The 23608-nt window shown below is 64.0% G+C and overlaps 2 protein-coding genes across 2 annotated transcripts in view; one reads left to right on the top strand and one right to left on the bottom strand.

Moving 5' to 3' along the window:
* The window catches only part of PRXL2B (peroxiredoxin like 2B), a 144423-nt gene that overhangs the window by 117738 nt on the left and 3077 nt on the right, over positions 1-23608 (bottom strand). The gene's annotated exons all lie outside the window — the stretch shown is intronic.
* MMEL1 (membrane metalloendopeptidase like 1) lies at positions 5-23608 on the top strand. Its single transcript, XM_058674424.1, has 25 exons — positions 5-156; positions 278-372; positions 3031-3167; positions 12359-12436; positions 12698-12754; positions 13310-13471; positions 14103-14183; positions 14649-14744; positions 15408-15526; positions 15812-15877; positions 16157-16291; positions 16363-16452; positions 19028-19164; positions 19248-19341; positions 19662-19790; positions 20540-20638; positions 20776-20859; positions 21005-21108; positions 21340-21398; positions 21910-22029; positions 22235-22368; positions 22451-22516; positions 22706-22801; positions 23059-23135; positions 23217-23608. The coding sequence occupies exons 2-25, from the start codon at positions 365-367 to the stop codon at positions 23314-23316; spliced, it is 2328 nt and encodes a 775-aa protein (XP_058530407.1). The 5' UTR covers positions 5-156; positions 278-364; the 3' UTR covers positions 23317-23608.

Raw genomic sequence — 23608 nt, 5'->3', positions numbered from 1 at the left:
CAGGCGGCGTCACAAAGGAGCCAGAAACCAGGAAGCAGCCCGGCCCCACGTGACGCCGCCTCCCACAGGCCTCCCAGGGAGGCCACCCCCTTGCCAGCAGGCACAACTGAAAACCACCGTGACCCAACCTTCCCAGAGCTGAGACCAGAGGCTAAGGTCGGTCACTGCAGGAGGCCTGCAGAGCTCCTGCACCAGCCTCACCCCTTCCTGGGTCCCCCCACCCCCACCCCATGTGGGTGTACTGGGCCACTCGGACCCCCTGCTCCTCCTCCCACAGAACGCTCCGGTGGCCTAGGGTTGTACTGTGCCCATGCCTTTCTGGCTCCTCAAGTGCCCACAAGTCAGAAGGAAGTGAACTCACAGGATGCAGGGGTGAGTCTGTTTGTGCTAAGACAAGAAGGGGTGAGGTGAGAGGACACCTGTGCAGGAGTGAGGAGGGTGAGGTGAGTCATCCTGTGAAGGAGTGAGGAGGGCACACATGGAGGGCACAGACATGGAGGGCACACACACGGAGGGCACCCCCGGAGGGCGCACACACACGGAGGGCACACACACGGGAGGGCACAGACATGGAGAGAGCACACACGGAGAGCACACACGGAGGGCACACACACAGGAGGGCACACACACGGAGGACACAGACATGGAGGGCACACACACGGAGGGCACACACAGGAGGGCACACACGGAGGGCACAGACATGGAGAGGGCACACACAGAGGGCACAGACATGGGAGGACACACACGTAGGGCACATACACAGAGGGCACACACGGAGGGCACACACACGGGAGGGCACACACGGAGGGCACACACAGAGGGCACAGATACAGGAGGGCACACACACGGGAGGGCATACACACAGGAGGGCACACACACGGAGGGCACAGACATGGAGGGCACACACACGGAGGGCACACACGGAGGGCACACACGGAGGGCACACACACGGGAGGGCACACACGGAGGGCACACACAGAGGGCACAGATACAGGAGGGCACACACACGGGAGGGCATACACACAGGAGGGCACACACACGGAGGGCACAGACATGGAGGGTACACACGGAGGGCACACACACGGAGGGCACAGACATGGAGAGAGCACACACGGAGAGCACACACGGAGGGCACACACACAGGAGGGCACACACACGGAGGACACAGACATGGAGGGCACACACACGGAGGGCACACACAGGAGGGCACACACGGAGGGCACAGACATGGAGAGGGCACACACAGAGGGCACAGACATGGGAGGACACACACGGAGGGCACATACACAGAGGGCACACACGGAGGGCACACACACGGGAGGGCACACACGGAGGGCACACACAGAGGGCACAGATACAGGAGGGCACACACACGGGAGGGCATACACACAGGAGGGCACACACACGGAGGGCACAGACATGGAGGGCACACACACGGAGGGCACACACGGAGGGCACACACGGAGGGCACACACACACGGAGGGCACACACAGGAGGGCACACACAGAGGGCACACACGGAGGGCGCACACACACGGAGGGCACACACACGGGAGGGCACAGACATGGAGAGAGCACACACGGAGAGCACACACGGAGGGCACACACACAGGAGGGCACACACACGGAGGACACAGACATGGAGGGCACACACACGGAGGGCACACACAGGAGGGCACACACGGAGGGCACAGACATGGAGAGGGCACACACAGAGGGCACAGACATGGGAGGACACACACGTAGGGCACATACACAGAGGGCACACACGGAGGGCACACACACGGGAGGGCACACACGGAGGGCACACACAGAGGGCACAGATACAGGAGGGCACACACACGGGAGGGCATACACACAGGAGGGCACACACACGGAGGGCACAGACATGGAGGGCACACACACGGAGGGCACACACGGAGGGCACACACGGAGGGCACACACACACGGAGGGCACACACAGGAGGGCACACACAGAGGGCACACACGGAGGGCACACATGGAGGGCACACACAGAGGGCACACACGGAGGGCACAGACACGGGAGGACACATACGGAGGGCACAGTGTGCAGCACAAGGCTGAGCCTTCTGGGTTGATGATGGAGGTCAGGGTAGGGCAGGGCACCTGGGGTCCCGACACAGGCTCCCCCAGGAGGGGCTCTGTGAGCCCAGAGCAGGGCCACTGATCCCTGAGCCCCATGTCACTCCTCTCCAAGGGACGGGGGATTTGGGAGGTGCAGGGGTGAGACAGAGGGGCAGGTTGCCTGCACATGGTCTTGGAAGCCTCAGGCTGGTGGACACAGGAAGGCTCCGTGGGGCAGGACAGCAGGGCACCCTGGGTCGTCTGAGGGCGGGGCTGTGGCATATGAATGTCAAGCAGATCCCTGGGTGCTGCCAGGGCCAGGAAGTGGAGGGAGATGGCTGACGGGCAAGGCAGGGCAGGAGGGAGGGCGTGAGCCAGGCCCGGTCAACATGAAGTGTAAATCCGAGAAGTAGAGGCATCTCCCAGCCCGGTGGACACAGCCCCTCAGGGCAGACGCTGGCTGCGGTGCCACCCTCCTGCTGTGGTTGGCTATGAGCGCCAACCAGGGGTGTGCACACACAGCTCCCACGTGCACACACGTGTATGTTTACTCATAAGCAGGTTCACAGACGCGTGCACACACCTGGACACACGCTCTAGGGCGTGTTGGTACCCACTCCAGCCCTAGGCTGCAACAACAAAGTTGGGTGGGAAGCCCAGCGGCCCACCAGGGTCCCTGCCCAGCACCCCTGCCCAGCGCCTGGACACCTTGCAGGAAGACCCCTTAGAGTGCTCACCCAACCATGAGCGGACATTCCTGGACCACTCTGTGCCCCCTGCAGAGGACTCCCCAGGCAGAGATGCTGGCCAGGCAGGGCTAGGATGGGGAGGGCGCCGGCTCCCAGCCAGATCAGCCCCTCCAGCCTCGGCCGCCCTGAGCTCCACTTGCCTCCTCCAGCCCTGACCCTGCCCGGCCTGCTGCTCACTGCTGGCCCTTCTGTGCAGAGCCTGGCTGATGGGGAAGCCGCAGAGCCCCGTGGGGCCTGGACACAGGCGCTGGCGCTTCCTGGAGGGCGGGCTGCTGCTGCTGCTGCTGCTGCTGGCCGCGGCCCTCGCCGCCCTGGGCGTCCTCTACAACAGAGGTGAGTGGCCGCCGCTGCCCCGAGCTGCTGCGCCAGCCGGGAGGGACGCCGACCTGCAGGGTGTCCTCTCTGGCGGCGGCTGCCCGCTCGCTCCGCTGACTGCCGCAGCCCAGCCCCCGCCGCCCCGCCGCTGCGAACCCGGATGGAGGGGCAGGGGGCTCACCTGGCCACCGCCCGCCGCCCAACGGGGGAGCCCGCGCCGCCCCTGCCCGGGTCGCCACGACCTGGCCTCTGCTCCTTGCCAGATGGCAGGAGGAGGCCGGGCTTGGCTCCCCAGAACCCCCGCCCCACGTCTCCTCCTCTGCCCCCCCAACCCCGCGCCCCCAGCGTGGACGGGCAGGGAAGGGACAAGGGCACCTGTGCCCCTGGCAGACCGGCCCCCTCTGAGCTGGTGTGTGCTGCCAGGCCAGCTCTGCCGGTGGTCGCGGAACTGCGTTTAGAATGGAACTGCAAATGCCATTGGAGGTGGGGGTAGGGACCCCCCAACCTCCACGTGGCCTCTGAGGTGAGGGGTCTAGGGCAGGACAGGCGCTGAGTCATGTGGGGATGACAGCGCTCACCCAACACCTCCCATGGCAGGGACCCTGCAGGACACCCCTGCCCCCCCCAGGCCTCCTCCAGCTTCCATCCCTGGGGTCCCAGTGGGGGCAACTCTGCTGCTGCCTCTGCCTGCCCCCGCCCAGCCGCAGCTGGCTCACGGGCAGTTGTTAACCGTTCCTTTCTATGTATCGCCTCCTTCTGCGGCAATTTTGTCCTTGACTTGAAATTTGTTTGGAATCCTTTTGTTATCTTTGAATTTTTAGGGTCCAGGGACCACAGCAGCCCCAGAGGGCACCGGGGAGAGGGGACCGGCCATGGGCAGTTTGGGGTCACCTTGTAGTGGGCTGTGCTGTGCTTGGCCACCATCAATCCAACGTGTGTGCTCCTGGGCGGCCCCCGGGGCTGGCTGCAGCGTGGCCACACCCAGCTTGCGCACCTGCGTCTGCCCGTCTGCCAGGGTGAAGGTGTGCGTGCCGGCTCCCCGCGCCCCTTTAGGTCCCGGGTTGTCCACGCCGTCCTCGGGTGACGTGTTATATCCCAACCCACGCCTCTACTCCCTGACGTGGCTGCTCTAACGCGGAGCAAGTGTGTGTGTGAGTTCAGAAGCAGCTCTCGCGGGCACCGTACGGCGGGCACGACGTGGTGGAGACGGGTCCCCTCCTGCCCTGTGGTGTCAGGGATGCTTGTTGCCGCCGACCTGCTTGTCGCTGTCACCTGTGTTTGACCATTTGCACACTTTTCTGTGCTGCTGCTGTTCTGCCACCTAACCCTCCACCTTCACTTGAACTGACGTCCGATTCCTCACCCCAATATCCCACGGGGGGCCTGGACATCACACAGTCCTGACTTTTAGATGCTTGGCTTAGATGTTTCTGTTTATTGGCTGTTGGAGTCACGTGTGTGTCCCCCGCAGCCAGAAGTAACTTCTCTGCCGCCGTTCTGTGGTGTCACGCTGGGCTGGGGAAATGCCTCAGGCCTTTCCTCTCGCTGCCAATGTCGGTAATTCCTCATTTGAGGAGTTTCCCTTTTTCTCTGTCCAATTATTTTTTTTTAATGTCTGTTTTTCCTTTTGTCAGTTATCAACTTTGAGCTCTGATGGGCCAGGGGTCGCCAGCTCCCTGCTCACGCAGCCTGAAGCAGCGGCCATGGCCGCAGTGCTGAGCCCTGCCCCACGGGGGACCTGGAGGAAGCTCCTGGCTCCTGGCTTCAGCCTGGCCCAGCCCTGGCTGCTCTGGCCGTTTAGGGAGTGACCCAGCAGATGGAAGATGGCCCTCTGTCTTGTTCTCCACCCATCAATCCGGCTGGCTAGCTAGCTCCCCGTTTCTCGCAGGCTCTGTCTGTCACTCTGCCCTTCAAATGAAGCTTTTAAAATGTTCACCTGTCAGCCCCGAACTGGTCCTGCACGTCCTGGCAGACACAGGAACCAAGGTTGGGGGCAGGCCCAGGAGCGATTATTGGGGGTCACTCCGACTCCCAGTGGTGTACATGAGGGCCGAGTGTGCTGGGCAGGCTTGGGCTGGGCTCTAGCACCGCTGGTTTGTGTAAGCTCTGGGGCTGCAGGGGGCTCTGACAGCAATTGCAACTATGAGTGTGTGCAGGCTGATGTGGGTGGCAGAATGAGCCGCACCCCATACGGCGGGCCCACAGGAGTCAGGTCCGGGATGACCTCAGAGGAGAGTTCTTTGAGGGTCCCCCCAACTGGACCGCTGGGCTCAGAACTCTGACCCCGGGGACAGTGGCAGGCCCTGTGATCTGGCGCTGGAGTGCTTGTGTCTGAACGGGGCCTCCTCCGATACTGAAGATGGCGCAGTGGACAGCAAGCCCAGATGCACCTGGAGGATGTGGCATTCCGTTGGGGCCTGCGGAGGGCATCTGGTACCACAGCCGAGGGAGGAGGGCAGAACAAATGCGTTGACTACGCCTGAGAAGCTTGACAGCAAATTTCTGGGCGAATGGAGACTAAGGTGGACTACGTCAGCCAACGGACCCTGGAAGAAATAAAGCATGTCAGAACCATCAAATCACTTGAACAGAACCCTCGGAGCACGCGCCACACGGGACCCCGGGATGACACCGGGTGGCCGTCCCCCATTGCTGGGAACCGAGGCAGGTGGGAGGCTGGGTGTGGCTTCTGCCCTGGTCGCTCCTTCCCCAGACACAGGCAGAAGATAAGGAAGGTGCAGAAATAGTGGCTTCATCTGCTCTCCCCTGGTTCTGACCCTTCCTACTCTAATCAACTCTGCAAACATCATCAAAAATAAAATTTAAAAAAAAATTTTTTTTTTTAAAGATAGGTGTCTGTCACGTATGGGACGCCACAGCCTGAGCCTGGGTGTGAAGTAACAACAGCTCGCAGGAGCCTTCAGCCAGGCGCCAGGGCAGCAGCGCTCGAGTTTACGGCTTTGTACCCAACCTTCTGGCTTTTATTATTATTATTATTTTAATGAAGAGGCAGATTTACAGAGAGAAAGAGAAGCAGGGAGAAAGATCTTCCATCTGCTGGTTCACTCCCCAGAGCTGAGCCGATCAGGAGCCAGGAGCCTCTCCAGGTCTACCACTGCTTCCCCAGGCCGTAGGCAGGGAGCTGGAGGGGAAGTGGAGCAGCCAGGCCAGCACCTACAGGTGGAGCAGAGGCGGCTGAGCCGTCGCCCCGGCCCCAGCCTTGTTCACAAAGGACCCACTGTGAGTCCCCACAGTGCACACAGCTCACGACCCCTCTCGTACAGAAGCGTGACGGCGTGAACCCACGTGGAGGTCACGCAGGTCTCACGCCCTGCGGCTGCCAGGCCTGGGCAGAACCTCCAGATAGGTTTGTGAAATGTAGAGACGAAGAAAGAGAGAGAGAGGAGAGAGATCTTCCACCACACCGCACTCCCCAGACGGCTGCCGTGGCCAGGGGTAAATCCAAGCCCGGGGACTCCCCCAGGCCTCCCGCAGGGCTGGCAGCAACACAGACACTCAAGCTTCCCAGGTGTCTTAGCAGGGAGCTGCATGTGAAGCCGACTGCCGTGTGGGCCGGGGGAGTCCTGGACTGCCGCTGACCCCGCCATGCCACCACTGGAGCCTGCAATGACACAGAAAGGCTAGCTCCTGCTCTACCTAACAGATACAGGGAATCCTAAAGAAAGTGTACAGATGTGGGCCCAGTGCAGTAGCCTAGTAGCTAAGGTCCTGGCCTTGGGCATGCCGGGATCCCATATGGGCACCGGTTCTAATCCCGGCAGCTCCACTTCCCATCCAGCTCCCTGTTTGTGGCCTGGGACAGCAGTTGAGGACGGCCCAAAGCCTTGGGACCCTGCACCCACGTGGAAGACCTAGAAGAGGCTCCTGGCTCCTGGTTTCAGATCGGCTCAGCTCTGGCTGTTGCACTCACTCGAGCAGTGAACCATTGGACGAAAGATCTTCCTCTGTCTCTCCTCCTCTCTGTATATCCACCTTTCCAATAAAAATAAATAAAAAGTATACAGATGTAAGGTGTGCCGTCATCCTGCCGGAATCCCACAAGGCCCGGGGCCAGGCAAGCCTCATTTGCTCCTTTTGCGCCATTTCCGGGCCGGTGAGAGCGTGTTGGCCGGATGGCGTCCACCAGCAGGGAGCTGGTGGCTCACGGCTGTTGTCACCTGCCACGGTGCACCAAACCCCAAGCTTCTCAGGCCCAGGTCAGCATCACGGCTCAGCAAGCTGGTCCTCCAGCTACAAGCACTGGCATGCATGTGGGCACCGTTTGTGTCCTGGCTGCACTACTCCCCATCTGGCTCCCTGCTTGTGGCCTGGGGGAGCGGTGGAGAACAGCCCATGACCTAGGGGACCTGCACTGGCATGGGAGACCCAGATGAAACTCCTGGCTCCTGGCTTCAGACTGGCTCAGCTCCAGCCATGACAGCCGTTTGGGGAGTGAACCAGACCTTTCCTTCTGTCTCCTTTTCTCTGTAACTGCCTTTCCAATCAGCGTGATGAGTTAAGCAAGGGCAGCAGCAACAGGCCCCGGGTGCTGGGTGGCCCCTTTCCCTGCCCTGTCCGGGGCGTCCGTGGCCCTCGGCTGGGCCGCTGTCCAGCAGTAGCCCTTCAGCACTGGGCCTGTGGGAGCGGGCCTCTGGTGATCCGGCCGGCTGTCCTGGGCAGCCTGGGGGCAGAGCCTTGCTTGCTGTCCATCCTGTTGTCAGCCAGACCTTGCTTACACCGGAGCCCACACCCCCCGTCCCAGAGGACGGCCCTGTGCTGCCACCTGCCCAGGGGCCGCCTGTGGGCGGGGTGTCTTCGCTGCCGGGGCTGCTGCCAAGTGGGCCCTCACCAGCCCCTTAGACCTGGTGGCATCACTGTTGAAAGCCCACGTCCCCCACGGTGGACCCTGCCAGGGAGGCGGGCTCTGGCTCCCCCACATGCTGGACAAGGCTGTGGAGGTGCTCGGTGTGGACCCTCTGCTGGGTCTCCCTGAAATCCACCTCCACGTGTGGTCCATGGAGGGTGGCATCGGCCCTCCATTGCCTGCCCGAGCCCCGGCTCCAGCTGGCAGGCAGCAAGGTCTGGCAAGCGCGGCTTTAGGGCCCGATGAGCTGGGTGACCCGGGGCTGCAGGAGGTTCACGCCCGGGCTGTGGGGCTTGAAGACGCGTGTCCTCCCAGGCCTGGCAGGTAGGAAAGCCCCAGGAGACAGCCAGTGGCTCGGGCTGTCCTCCTGCCTGGGTGACCCCTTCTTGCTGCGTCCTCACAGTGGACAGAGTCAAGGTGGCTCCCACAACTCCTCCTCTTACGGGGGCCCCCGCTGCGGCTGCTGGTGAACTTGGAGCATTCCGTCCGTGCCGGCTGGCCCTGTGGGGGAGGACCGGCGTCCCCTGGTCAGCCTGGAACTCTGCCTGTCTGACGTCCTTCTGCCCGGAACGTCCTTTGCTTTGGAATCTGTGTTTCGGCGCTCCTGAGCTCTGAGCACTCTGGAAGATGTGGCTACTGTCTTCTCACTGTCCCCCAACCTGACGCTGCTTCCCCACTGCCCCCCCGAGTCGGGGCCGTGTTGTGGACATGTTCTGCCATGTTCTAAGCCTCCCATCAGGCCCCGCGATGAGCCCCGCCCACCCGCGCGGGGCTTTGCCATGCTCACCAACCACAGGCGGCTGTCTCCAGGACTCAGAGCAGGCTGTTTTTCAGTTGGTTCTTTGTGCCTTTTCCTTGTCTTCAATTTTTACATTTTTCTTTAAGTGTTTCAAACCATTATTTTTCTGTATTACGTCTCCAGCCAACCTTCCTGTGGTACTCCCCAAGGTGTGGCTACCCGGTCTGGTGCTCCCCAAGGCTACCCAGTGTGGGGCTCCCCATTCAGAGCCAAAGCTCAGAACAGAGACCACACCACCCTGTGCTCAAGAAAGTAGCAGACAACACCAGTCCAGAGATGTCCTTGGCGCCTCCCATGGGAGCAGCCCCTGCAGGGAGGAGCGGGTGTAGGCCAGGTGGCAGCTGCCAGGCCGGTCAGAGGGTCCCGAGGCCGGTGGGGCCGCCCCACACTGCTGCTTCTGGGGGGCGTGACCTGGCCTCGGCCCTGGGAACCCGGTCCCTGAGAGCAGAGCTGTCTCCATGGGACACCTGGAGACTCCGCCTGCTGGGACCGGTTTGAGCTGGTTTCTCAGCATGCAGTCTCCTGGGGCACACAGGTGTGTACAACATTCAGTCTGCGGCCGCCGTGCTGGAGAATTCCAGAGAGAAGTGCATCACTTCTCATTTGGAATTCTTTCAGAAAACAACTTTCAGAAAATGTTTCAACTTTGATAAGGATGGGGTCCATGGCTGCTCAGGGCGACCCTAGTAGCAGCTCGCTGAGGAGCGCACCTCCTGCCCAGACCCCAAAGAGCAAGCGTGCTTTGAGAGACGTCTGCCATGCAGCTCTGGGTGGAAGGGGCCGTGCTGCTTCCCGTCCCCTGTGTCTGAGGCTGCCCCTCCCCAGGGCAGTGGTCTCAGGCAGTCGGCATCCCCCACCAGAGGGAGCAGGGGCTGGGCCTGACCAGGAGGGCTGTGGGGAGATCGTGCCCTCCTTGCCAAGAGCCCCCGGCATCCTTCCTCCAGGCCTGTGCCTTTGAACTTGTAGAAGAGCTGACAGGATCACAGCACGGAGGGCAGGTGTGCCCGCGGCCACACTCACAGGCTCCCCTGTGGTTGACCGCTTGGTGAGGTTGCCACAGCAGCCAACCAAGAGACTGCATTGCTGCTCACTGAACCCCTGCCTTTGTCGGGGCTCCTGGCACATGAACATGCCACTTCTCATACCTGCCCTGTGCCATACTCCGGCCAGGAGCACCAGCCGAAGGCCTCACCCAGTGTCCGCCAGCTGGGCTTTGCCCGCCATGAGCAGACCAGGATCACGTGGTACGGGGAGGCAGATCCCAGAGAAGCTTTCCTCCACTGGCACCCTCCGTGGAGGGCTGTGCGCCCAGCTGAATTCCATGGGATAGCTCTGCTTGCCGGCCCTCGTGCAGGGTCTGCGTGGAATCACAGGCCCTTCTTTCATCCCTTGGGGTGTATCCAGTTCCCCGTAGGCTGTAGTGTCTAGCCCCACCTGTATGCTGCAGGGCATGCCCCACCACCGTGTGCCCCAGCCCCGCTGTTGGCACCACAGGAAGGACTGGAGGGGACTCCCCATGCTCCTGGGTGCTTGTCTCAGAAAAGGGGTTCCCCAGCAGGCCCAGCAGGGGGTTCACACTGCTGTCGGTGTGGGAAGAGCCAGCTTAACTCCTGGGGGCGGGGAGCTAAGCTCACGTCCACACCCCCAGCCTGGGACCTGGCGGCAGGGACCACTCTAACTCTCTCCTCTGGCTTCTCCATAACCGTAGCTGCATTCCCACAATTACAGCAGAGGGAGAGAGACGGGGAAGGGGAGGGGAGCAGGTGGGGAGCGAGGGGAAGGAGGCGGGTGACGGGGAGGGGAGAGGAGGAGGAGGGAGGAGGAGGGGTGAGGAATCTCTCATCTATAGCTTCACTTCCCAAACGCCTACAACAGAGGGGCTGCACCAGACCAGACCTCCCATGCCGCTGCAGGGCTCCAAGGACTTGGGCCATCTGCCGCTTTCCCACGCCTTTAACATGGCACTGGAGCAGCCAGGATTAGAACTGATGCCCACCTGCTGGCGTCGCAGCTGGCGGCACCTGCCACGACCCAGCCCATGCCATGGTGTCTTGGGTGCTGTGCTGGACGCCCGTCCCACCAGTTGGATAATGTAGCCCACACACTGATGAGGGCTGTTCCCAGATCTTTCACCCTCAAAGAAACCTGTTTTGTTCATGTCTTTGGAAGAGACGCCCCTCCGCTGGTCCACTCCCCAGGTGCCCTCAGTAGCCAGGGCTGAGCCAAGCTGGACATAGAGGCTGGGAACTCAGCCCTCAGCTCCCACTGAGCTGGCAGCGACCCGAGCCCTAGAGCTGTCGCCTGCTGCCTCCCGGGGAGGGACAGAGCCGGCACCCAACCCAGGCCTTCCAAGACGGCCTGTGGGGGTCCCGGGCAACGGCTAACCCAACACCCACCCCTGTCATTTTGTGATTGAGTTGTTTCCTTATTGCCGAGGTCCAAGGTTCCTTTTAGACTTGGGATATGTCCGCATTCTGCAAGGATCTTCCCCCAGATGTGGGACATCTGTCCATTTTCTTGGCAAACCTTCCGCAGCTTCCAAGTCGCAAACCTTACTGAGGTCTGCCTGGTCAGCTTTGTGTCTTCTTCATGGGTCATACTCTCCGTGCTGTGTTTAACCCATCACCGACGCAAAGCCCCGGGGATTGTCGCGTACGTTTTCCTCAGGAAGGACGCGTTTTACACACGCGTGGTTCATGGCGAGCTGGTTCTGTGGGCGGTGTCAGGTCCTTCCGACGCAGCGTGCGCGTCTGCCATGACCTGTTGGCCAGACACTGCTGGAAGCAGTCATTCTTTGTACGACGCGTCACCGTTGCTGCTGAGTCAGAGATGAGACTAAGTTTCAGTCCCGGGCGTCCAGCCTTTCCCTCGGATTTTCATGTGCCCCTCACGGCCAGCTCCGTGCAGCTTGGCTGGCAAAGCCCCATGGCGGCTCCAACACGCTCCCTCAGTGTGCTGCCTCTCCAATACAAACTACAGGTGTGCTGCCTCTCCAATATAAGCTACAGCAACAGTTCTTCAAAGTATTAAAAAAAAAAAAAAAGTTCGCCAGGAATTTCCTTGGAACCGTTAAGCCTATGGAGCAGGGATGGGCATTTGAGTATGCCAGTTCAGATGCCTACCCTGGCTTCAACACCTCGCTCAGCAGTTGCTTCTGGCTTCCCATCTGTGGGGCAGCGGTGAGGGCCATGTCACTGGGCACCTGTCACCCCGGCATGACCCACGCTCAGGGTCCAGCTGTCACCCCGGCATGACCCACACTGAGGGTCCAGCTGTCAGGGTCTGTGGGGCGCCTTTCTGACCTGTTTGAGCCCCCGTGCCCCCTTCCCACCAGGTGTCTATGCCTGCTGGCTTAGCACCTGGGCATCGTCCCCCATGATGCAAATCCCCAACAGACAGGGCGGTGGGGGCTGAGACGGGGCTCCGGGGAGCCTCCTGTGCCTGGAGGGACATGAGTGGTGGAAGCAAGTGGGCTGTCAGAGAGGGGTCCCTGCAGGGGTGCCCATCCTGCTCAGGCCCAGCGCTGAGCTGAGCGTCTCTCCCCAGGGAAGCAGCTGTCCCCCATATCTAGCCGCCCGTGCTTCTCCAAGGAAGAAAGGACCATTGTAAACCGAGAACCCCGAGGTAGCGGCCCCAGACGGGGAGTCCCACCCCACCCTGTCTGCGGGCTGCGGGGTGCAGGATGTGGGTGCTGGGGCAGTGAGGCAGGGGCTGTGGAGACTTCTGAGGAGTCGCTGCACTGCTCGGCGGGAGAGCCCCCCAGACCTGCCCCACTAATCTGGGGTTGGGGGCGGGACCGAGATCTGGCTCCACCCATGCCGACCCTGGCCACGACCCGCTGGTCTGCAGTCCGGCACTCAAGGGTTCCTTGCCCCTTGCCCGCAGCAATCAGAGGGTCCCGGGAGGCTGAGGTGTGCACCACCCCCGGCTGTGTGATGGCGGGTAAGCCTCCCAGCCCCGTGGGCCCTGCCTGGAGGGGGTGAGGGGAGGAGGGGTCGGGATTGATTGTTGGGGCCCCTGGGGCCCACTTCTTGTCAAGGTGTTGTGGTAAAGGGTGAAAGGCCCAGGTGGCTCTCTGAGGGCGGCGTCCCTGCCCCTCTCCATCCCCAGGACGGCCCAGCGACCCAGACACCAAGAGTTCGAGGGAGGGGCCTGGGCAGGGTGCTAGGGTACAGTCCAGCTGGAACGCCACGACCTCCCATCCTTGGACACCCAGGGTTCCTGGAGTGCAGCCACCCCTCCAGCTGCCTCTCTCAGGGACTGACTTGGGGTCCACAGGGGGCTCAGGTCCCGCCTCTTCCACTGGGCCGCCTCCCCACCCCTGGCTGGGGCCCAGTGGGCTGCAGAGGCCGCATCACAGACCAAGAAGGCGCCAGCTCCCCACCTCCCCGCTGTCCTGGGGCACACGGCTGCTGTCCCATAGTCCCTCGGGCCAGGACATGGGCTGGGTGGCCATCCACAACGGACCCCTCCTCCTCCTCCCCTGGGGACGGGCAGCCGCCAGGATCCTGCAGAACATGGACCCCTCCAAGGAGCCCTGTGACGACTTCTACCAGTACGCCTGTGGGGGCTGGCTGCGGCGCCATGTGATCCCGGAGACCAACTCTCGCTACAGCGTCTTCGACATCCTACGGGATGAGCTGGAGGTGATCCTCAAAGGTGAGGCTGGCACCGCCCCGGGGCAGGAGGGTCCTGGGCAGGAGGGTCCCCACCCCGGGGCAGGAGGGTCATGGGCAGGAGGGTGCCCGGTCCTGGGCAGGAGGGTGCCCGCCCCAGGGCAGGAGGGTGCCCGGTCCTGGGCAGGAGGGTGCCCGCCCCGGGACAGGAGGGTCCCCCTCCCCGGACCAGGATGGCCCCCACCCCGGGACAGGAAGGTCCCCCCGTCTCAGGACCAGGACGGCCCCCACCCCGGGACAGGAAGGTCCCCCCGTCCCTGGACCAGGACGGCCCCCACCCCGGGACAGGCGGGTCCCCCAGTCCTGGACCAAGACAGCCCCCCGTCCCGGGACATGAAGGTCCCCCACCCCTGGACCAGGACTGCCCTCACCACTGGACAGGACTGCCCCCCAGCCAGAGGACTGCCCCTACCCCTGGACCAGGACTGCCCCCCACCCCAGAGGACTGCCCGCACCCCTGGACCAGGACTGCTCCCCACCAGGTGAGGTCATGCCCCCCTGACCTCCACCTCACATAAACCCACCTGCATTTCATACAGTGGGGGAGTCCCCAGTGCAGAGGCCTGTGGGGCACACATGGCCTGGAGCCCAGCAGGTGCCTGCTCTACCCACAGGAGTGCTGGAGAACTCCAGTGCGCAGGACCGGCCGGCCGTGGCAAAGGCCAAGACGCTGTACCGTTCCTGCATGAATGAGAGTGAGCCGCATGGCCGGGGAGGGGTGGGGGAGGCAGGGGCCAGTCCAGCTCTGGACCCCACAGTGGCCCCCGCAGGAGTGCGTGAGGACAGACGGAGGCCACTTGGGACTGCACCCCAACCTGGCCACTGCTGCTGGCCACCCCGTGACCTCAGGCACACTACACCCCAGCCCAGGCTGCACTGCAGGATAGCAGGGTGACAGTGGGAGACCTGCCTGGAGCCCAGGGGAAGCCAGCGTGCCTGTGTGTGCTTGTCTGCATGCGTGCTTGGGTGTATTTCAGGGGCACATTCAGAGCATCCATGAAGACGGAATTACAGGACGGGCTGTGGTTGAGGGACGGGCTGTGGCTGAGGGACGGGCTGTGCCTGAGGGACGGGCTGTGGTTGAGGAACGGGCTGTGGCTGAGGGACGGGCTGTGCCTGAGGGACGGGCTGTGCCTGAGGGACGGCCTCCTTCCCTGCAGGTGTGATAGAGAAACGGGACTCCCAGCCCCTGCTGGACATCCTTGACATCGTGGGAGGCTGGCCAGTGGCCATGGACAACTGGAATGAGACCGTGGGTAAGGCCGGAACCACGCAGCTCACCTGGGTGGCCCACAAGGTTGGCCCATGCAGGGCCAACCTCGAGGTCCACGCTGGGCTCTGGGTCCTTCCAGCTTCACAGAGGAGCAGTCCTCCTGGGCTTTCCCTCTGCCAGGGAGGCTGTGACCTCCACACCCAGGCTCAGGCCTGCCCCTGTCTGCTGCTGCAGCCCTGGGGTGAAAGAGCTGGCCATCCTGGGTTGGGCTGGCTGTCCTGGGTCGGGCTGGCTGCCTCCTGGGTCGGGCTGGCTGCCTCCTGGGTCGGGCTGGCCGTCCTGGGTCGGGCTGGCTGCCTCCTGGGTCGGGCTGGCCTCCTGGGTCGGGCTGGCCTCCTGGGTCGGGCTGGCTGCCTCCTGTGTCGGGCTGGCCATCCTGGGTCGGGCTGGCCGCCTCCTGGGTCGGGCTGGCCGTCCTGGGTCGGGCTGGCCGCCTCCTGGGTCGGGCTGGCCGCCTCCTGGGTCGGGCTGGCCGTCCTGGGTCGGGCTGGCTGCCTCCTGGGTCGGGCTGGCCGTCCTGGGTCGGGCTGGCCGTCCTGGGTTGGGCTGGCCATCCTGGGTCGGGCTGGCCTCCTGGGTCGGGCTGGCTGCCTCCGTGGAGCTCCAAGACCTCTCGCCGGCCTGCATCCGAGCACTGCCTCCCCAGGCCCGCGGTGGGAGCTGGAGCGGCAGCTGGCGGTGCTGAACACGCAGTTCAACAAGCGTGTCCTCATCGACTTCTTCATCTGGAATGACGACCAGAACTCCAGCCGTCACATCATCTACGTACGTGCCCACCCGCCTCGGCCACGCCGGCCCAGGGGCCACGGCAGGGCGGCTCCCACGGGCCTGGGGCACGAGCCTCACCTCAGGGGCCCCACCGGCCACACAGAAGCACATGTGTAGTCGACGTGCGTGCCCCTCAGGGAGAGACACAGCCCCGGACTCTGACTGGAGGCCACCCTGTGGGGCTGCCTGGCACCCCGGGACTGCGGGAGGTCTTGGGGGTCCTCCAGGTGCAGTCCTGGGGCCCTGCGAGCTGCAGCACCCTCATGCCTTCTGTGCTTGCAGATAGACCAGCCCAGCCTGGGCATGCCGTCCCGTGAGTACTACTTTCATGGAGGTACCAACAAGAAGGTGAGCCCCCGTGGGCAGGTACACCGGGCGAGGGCCCAGGGACGGGGAGGGTGGAGCTCAGCACGGGCAGCCCACAAACCCACAGCCCCTCCAGGCGCTCTGGTGCTCTGGGGAGAGTAGCGGACAGCGCCAGGCCCAGCCCCGGCTGCCTTCCTGCCCCCTGTGTCCAGGGTCCTGCGGCCAAGGCCCACCCAAGGGCATGCTAGGACTGCCCCGTGTCGTGGGAGGTGTGTGGGGGCCGTGGTTCCAAGGCCGCCAGCCTGCGCCACCCCCTGGCAGGTGCGGGACGCCTACCTGCAGTTCATGACGTCAGTGGCTTTGATGCTGAGAAAGGACCTGAACCTTCCCACGAACAGCTTCCTCGTGCGCCATGAGATGGCGCAGGTGCTGCAGTTCGAGACACAGCTGGCCAATGTGAGGTGGGGCCGGGGGCAGGGCGAGCGGGGCCTGGGGGCCGGGCCCAGGTGACCACCGGCCCTGCGCAGGCCACGGCGCCCCAGGAGGAGAGGCATGACGTGACCGCCCTGTACCACAGGATGGATGTGGAAGAGCTGCAGAACAAGTTTGGCCTGAAGGTGAGGCTGGTGGGGGTGGAGAGAGGCATCACGCTACGCCGCCCGGCCGCATCCTGGCCTGCAGCCCTGCTGACGCAGCCCCATCCAGCCCCAAGCGCCCACTCACCCCGCCCCTGCCGCGGAGGCCACGGCAGATCCAGCCACGGTCAGCGGCCTCAGAGGGCAGAGAGCCGAGCCAGTCACAGAAAGGAGCGGGGCTCCAGGCCTGAAGCAGGCACTGCCCAGTCCCGCTGTGGGATGGGGCAGGGCTCATGGACCAGCGAGGACCTGGGGGTGGGGATGATGGCTGCAGGGCTGTGGGGGCGGGAGCAGGGGGCGGGGCTCACTATGCTGGGCGGAGGCTTGAGGTGCCCGCCAGCCCTGGCCTCTCACCCCAGGACAAGCTCTGGCCGGCTCACCTGCCTCTCACTGACAGTTCCCAGTTCTTGGAAGTAGTGGTCTTTTTGCCTCCACTCCCCTGTGCTGGAGCCCTGCCTAGCTTTGAGATGTACCCCCACATGCACCCTTGGGTGCTGCGCCCACGGTATTTCTGCCAGGCCTGCCCTAGCAGCCCGGCAGTCACAACCTGCAGCTCCTTCTCAAAGTTCCTGTGAAAGTCCGTGCCTGGCACAAGTGCAGGCGACACACAGCCAGGGCCCCTGGACTGTGCCCTGGACCGTGCCCCGGGCCGTGCCCAGATTCCGAGGCTGAGGGTGCGCTCAGCAGCTAGCGGCAGGCTCGGCTGGCACCCAGCTGGGGCCCAGCATCTCCCCTCTGCTCTCGTCTTCCGTGGCCCCTAGGGTCCCCACGGGAAGGTTGTTTCGCATCCTCATTTAGATTCAGAAACTGTTTGAAAGAGTGACTCCCCAGAGGGCTGCGCTGGCCAGGTCTCCCCTGCACACGACAGGGGCCCAAGGACTTGGTCATCTTGCACTGCTTCACCTGACCCTTTGGGGGGAGCTGGATCGGAAGTGGAGCAGCCGGGCTCTGAGCTGCTGCCTAGATGGGGTGCCGCAGTGCCAGCCCTCCAAGGTGGTCTCTGGAATGATTTGGTTGTCAGTGGATCGAGGACCCAGTCATCTTTCTCTCTGGTCAGTGCCCCCCCGTGGTTCAAGCTGTGCTCAGCGCCTAGGGCAGCAAGGCGGCTGTCCCCCCAGGGCTGGCTTCCAAACTTCCTGTCATACCATCAGAAGAGGGCGCTGTTCCCGTGCCCACTCTGCGCTGGCTGGGAGCAAGCCTCCCCTGAGGCACTGGGCCGCGGGCACCTTTGCTAGGGTCAGGTGTGTGTGTCACTACGTGTATCTACGTGTGTGCATATGTGTTCCTCGGTTTTCCGGACCCGCCTTGGTCACACCAGTTCCCTCCTGTGTCCCCCCGGCCGCCCCCCAGCTGACCCCACACTGCCCTTCGAGCTGTCTTCATCATGGCTGACCTTTGTCATGCCTCCCCAAACCGGAAGCAGCAATCGCTGGTGCAGGATCCCCTGGGCTTGGGTGGGAGCCGCTGTGACCCCTGGGTTTGGGGAAGACAGCCAGCCGAACCCGACAGGCTCCTGCAGTCTGTGAGCCGCACGCCACCCAACCCGTCTGCCCCGCCCGAGTCTCCGCTGGTTCTCCCCTTGACCCAGCAGCTCCACACCCCAAGTCCTGGGTCTGGCTGTCACAGCCAGGCCCCTCCTTCCATGAGTCCCCGCATCCCTTCTGCCAGGACCCCTTTCCCGGGTGACAGACACTCCTGCCACTCAGGCCCTGAAACTTGGGACGCACACGTGCCCAGCTGTGCTCAGTGAACCGTGCCCGTGACCTGGGATTCCATGGCGCCTCTTGCCCGCTATCATGGCGCACAGCACTGTCTCCGTTCTGAAAATGATTTTGACTTATTTCTTTGAACAGCAGAGTTGAGAAAGCCTTCCAGAGACTGGCTCACTGTGTAGATGGCCGCAGCGGCCAGGGCTGGCCAGGAGTCAGGAGCTACACCCACATGGGCGCGGGGCCACCTCGTCCTCCAGGGGTGTCAGCACCGAGCCGGTTGAGCAGTGGGGCAGCTGGGACTGACCACGTGGGATGCCTTAACGAACAGTAATGGAAACGGGCCTGGCCTTCCGTGACACCTCAGGCGCCATGGCTAGTCGGGCCTCACGCATAGCTGCATTTCTGTCAGCTTACATTCCCTGACCGGCAGACAGACTCCACTGACGCAGCCATGTGGGCCCCCCAAAGCTCTCTGGGGACCATTTTAAATGGGCACTTCCGTTGCTTTCGCCCAAGACCACACGCCCCTGCTGCTTTGCCTTTGGCCGTCTTGCTAAGCTGTAACTCCCAGAAGCCTCCCAAGGTCGGGGTCACCCCCTAGTGTGTGGGCTTCTAGCACCATTCCCTCCGATGCCCAGGGACCATGTCCTGCCTCTCCCCCGCTCCCAGGGCTTTAACTGTTCCCTCCGACGCCCAGGGACCACGTCCGCCTCTCCCCCGCTCCCAGGGCTTTAACTGTTCCCTCCGACGCCCAGGGACCATGTCCTGCCTCTCCCCCGCTCCCAGGGCTTTAACTGTTCCCTCCGACGCCCAGGGACCATGTCCTGCCTCTCCCCCGCTCCCAGGGCTTTAACTGGACGCTCTTCATACAAACGGTGCTGTCCTCCGTGCGGATCAAGCTCCTGCCGAACGAGGAGGTGGTGGTCTATGGCATCCCCTACCTGCAGAACCTCGAAGACATCATCGACCTCTTCTCGCCCAGGTGGGGCCCCGGCCGGCGGCCTTCCCGCGGAGCTGGCCCGCCCCGGCCGGCCCTCCACCCTCCCCACCCTGCGTCCCCCTCAGGACCATGCAGAACTACCTGGTCTGGCGTCTCGTGCTGGATCGCGTCAGCAGCCTGAGCCAGCGCTTCAAGGATGCGCGTGCCAAGTACCGCAAGGTGAGGAGACGCGCAGCGGCCCGGCCCCACTGCACCTGCTCAGCTTAGGAAACCAGGCCTCGGCCACAGGAGCCCACAGAGGCCATGACTGAGGCACTCCTGCCGTCCCTGAAGGCCCACAGGGATGGAGGCATACACAACCAGGAGGGCCAGCTCCTAGAGGGCTCCGGGGCAGGACCCAGAAGGACGGCCTCACTGGTGCCTGGGAAACAGAAAAGCCCACCACCCAGGAGGGAGCAGCCGAGGGCTCAGGGAGGGACAGTCTGATCCCCCTCCCAGCAAGGGCAACCACGTGCTCCCCTCGCCCCCTGGCCCTGCAGGCGCTGTACGGGACCACGGTGGAGGAGGTGCGCTGGCGGGAGTGCGTCAGCTATGTCAACAGCAACATGGAGAGCGCCGTGGGCTCGCTCTACGTCAGGGAGGCCTTCCCCAGGGACAGCAAGAAGAGGGTGAGTGGCCACTGCCCCGGCCCAGCCTCCTGACACCTGTGGGCTGGGCGGCAGGTACACACACACACAAACACACACACACCATGCCCCACTGCTGCTCCTGGCCAGGCCTGACTGACCCCACACACACATGTGCACTCTCAAACATACACTGGGACAGCACACACACACACTCTACCCCGGCTCTTGGCAAGGCATGACTGACTCCCCCACACATACACACTGGGACTCCCACTCCTGGCTAGGCCACCCTGTTCCACCTCCAGCAACAGCTTACATGCAGTGGCACCTGCTGGTGGTAGGGGTAGCAAGTGAGAGGCCTAGGAGGGTCAGAGCCCACCCTGGCCCATCCACCCCAGGCTCCGCGCGTACACCGCCATCCTGCAGTGTGTCTGAGGGCAGGCTGCCCTGTCTCCCCCAGACTCCGTGGGTCCACCACCATCCTGCAGGGCGCCCAAGGGCAGGCTGCCCTGTCTCCCCCAGACTCCGTGGGTCCACCACTGTCCTGCAGGGCACCCAGGGAGCAGGCTGCCCTGTCTCCTCCAGACTCCGTGGGTCTGCTGCCATCCTGCGGTGTGCCCACAGACAGGCTGCCCTGTCTCCCCCAGACTCCGCTGCTGTCCTGCGGGGCGTTGGGGGCATCCTGCTACTCCGCCCCTCACCTGGGAGGCCCCCAGGTACCCTGGGCCTTGTCCTAGAGGGGCTGCAGGTGGAACCTCCAAAGCCTGACGTTGCTGCGTGGCCCCCAGGTCAGGGAGCTCATCGACAAGGTGCGGGCCGTGTTCGTGGAGACCCTGGACGAGCTAAGCTGGATGGACAATGAGTCCAAGAGGAAGGCCCAGGAGAAGGTGGGCATCAGAGCGGGCAGGATGGGCTGCACCCAGAGGGAGCGCAGCCTGGGAAGGGGCTTGGGCTCGAGGGGGCGGTTAGCAGGTCTGGCGGCCCCGCCCCATGATGCCATCACCGCCGCCTCACTCCCTCCAAGGCCATGGGCATCCGCGAGCTGATCGGCTACCCTGACTATATCCTGGAGGAAAAGAACAGGCACCTGGACGAGGAGTATTCCAATGTGAGGCCCGCCCCTGATCCCAGACCCCCACCAACCCTTGACCCTTGACCCCGACCCCAAAGCTTCTTGCTACCAGGGAGGGGCACAGAGCCACCCTCACCCTGCCCTGGGCTACCAATGAGGACACTGGCTGTCCCTCCTGCAGCTGAACTTCTCAGAGGACCTGTACTTTGAGAACGGCCTGCAGAACCTCAGAGCGGGGGCCCAGAGGAGCCTCAAGAAGCTGCGGGAGAAGGTGGACCAAAGTCTGTGAGTGTGTGACCTGCATGGGCATGCACGCTCAGCCACAGGGCCAGGAGGCTGGGCTCAGGGGCCAGCTGCCCGTCTTGGCCTGGGCTCAGGGCCCGGCTGCCCACCTTCAGCTGGCCCACGGCCTTGACTGGCATTGTCGCTGTGACCTGGGCCTCCAGGGTGGGCTCTGGTCAGCCGGGGTAGGGTCCAGGAGGTTCGGGCTGTGTATGACAGGTGTGTCTGTCACAGCTGGATCATCGGGGCTGCAGTAGTAAACGCCTTCTACTCGCCAAACCGAAACCAGATCGGTACGCTGATCCCCCCGCCCTGGTGACTCCCAGGAGGGTTGGGACACACCCGCCCTGGTGACCCCCAGGAGGGCCGGGACACCCCCCCGCCCTGGTGACCCCCAGGAGGGTCGGGACACCCCCCGCCCTGGTGACCCCTAGGAGGGCCGGAACACCCCCCCGCCCTGGTGACCCCCAGGAGGGCCGGGACACCCCCCCGCCCTGGTGACCCCCAGGAGGGTTGGGACACCCCGGGGCCCCCCTGCAGGCTCAGCTGCTCTCAGAGCAGGGGAGGCAGGCTTCCTCTCACACCCCCACAGAAGGGTTGGGGAGAACCCGGACAGCAGCACCACAGAGTGGGGCACGAAGGTTGGCCTCGGGCACCAGGTCTGCCCCGGGGGCTCCGAGCTCAGTCTCCTTGTCCCCAACTGGGGGGTCAGGGTCCCAGCCCCACCTCTGGCGATGGGGCTCGGCACCAAGCCCCTGGCGGGCAGGCTCCGGCCAGAGCCACTCACTGCCCCGCTGGGCCCAGTGTTCCCAGCTGGAATCCTGCAGCCCCCCTTCTTCAGTAAGGAGCAGCCACAGGCTTTGAACTTCGGGGGCATCGGGATGGTGATCGGGCATGAGATCACACACGGCTTTGATGACAACGGTAAGTTGGGCTGTCCCACAGCGGCCTCCACCGGAGCCGTGGCTCGGCTCCACAGCCCTTCCCAGCTCCACGGAGCAGGCTGCGGGCCCTCACTGCAGTGGAGTCCTCGGGGCTCCGGCTCTGCCCCCGAGCCCTCAGCACTGGGCCTGGCCAGCGGGGTGCGGGCACTGTGGACAAGGAGCGTGGGCCGCCCACCCCTGCCCAGGCCGGAACTTTGACAAGGATGGCAACATGCTGGAGTGGTGGAGTAACTTCTCGGCGCAGCACTTCCAGGATCAGTCACAGTGCATGATCTACCAGTATGGCAACTACTCCTGGGACCTGGCGGACCAGCAGAACGTGAGCAGAGGCCCCGCGGGGGACCCTAGCCCAGCCCCGAGCCCCAGTCGGGCCCAGTCCGCCTCCCAACTCCTCTGTACAGGTGAACGGCTTCAGCACCCTCGGGGAGAACATCGCTGACAATGGTGGGGTGCGGCAGGCCTACAAGGTGGGTCCCTGGAGTGGGCAGGGGCAGGCGGAGCAGAGCCTGCTTGGGCAGCAGAGGGCCTGCTTGGGGGCAGCGCATGGCCTCCTGGGGGGCAGCGGAGGGCTTCCTGCGGCCAGAGCAGCAGAAGCTGGCTCCTGCCCAGGTTGGTCCTGCCCACAGCTCAGAGCTGCCTGCCGCTTGATGCCACAGGCTTACCTCAAGTGGATGGAAGAGGGCGGCCAGGACCAGCAGCTGCCCGGCCTGGAGCTCACCTACGAGCAGCTCTTCTTCATCAACTACGCCCAGGTGGCACACAGACCTGGGCCCCACCCCCGGTCACTGGGTCCCCCGCTGTGGGTGCCACCGTGAATGGGAGGTCCCCAGAGCAGGGGTGGACCTGGCGGCCTCAAATGGTACAGGAGGGTGGAACAGAAAGGGCCGAGGAAGAGGAGGAATGGGGTGCCCCCCCAGCACCCCCAGAGTGGGTGGCCTGGGCTGAGTTGCACAGGGGTGGGGCCGGGGTGATGGCAGTGCAGCCCGAGCCTGCCCTCATGCACCCACAGGTGTGGTGCGGGTCCTACCGGCCCGAGTTCGCCATCCAGTCCATCAAAACAGACGCCCACAGCCCCCTGAAGTACAGGCAAGTGCTCGCCCCTCGCCCAGCACCCCTCCCCAGCCCTGGCGCGCGCATGTCTCAGGCCACTCCATCCCCCGCCCGCAGGGTGCTGGGCTCACTGCAGAACTTGGCAGCCTTCGCGGACGCATTCCACTGCTCCCTGGGCACCCGTATGCACCCCAAGGGCCGCTGCCGTGTGTGGTAGCCACGGCCAAGCGGCTGTGCAGCCCTCACCCACCCGCTGCCCAGCAGCTGGCGGGACCCTGCGTGCACCCGTGCCCCACGGCAGATGGTGCCTGCCTGGCCTGCGCCCCAGCATGGAGTGCAGCCACCCGGGTCAGCAGCAGTGCCCAGCCGGCCCAAGGGCCGCCGAAGAGGGTCTGCGCCCCCATGGCAGCCCCGCAGACATGGCCAACCGCCTCCTGCCCACTTGCCAAAGCGCCTCGTCTTCCGGGGTCCAGTGCTTAACACTCGAGCTGAGTAAACGCTTCAAAGAA

Source organism: Ochotona princeps, chromosome 2 (genome assembly GCF_030435755.1).
Source record: "Ochotona princeps isolate mOchPri1 chromosome 2, mOchPri1.hap1, whole genome shotgun sequence".
In the NCBI taxonomy this organism is placed as follows: Eukaryota; Metazoa; Chordata; class Mammalia; order Lagomorpha; family Ochotonidae; genus Ochotona; species Ochotona princeps.
This window is presented reverse-complemented; position numbering and strand designations above follow the sequence as displayed.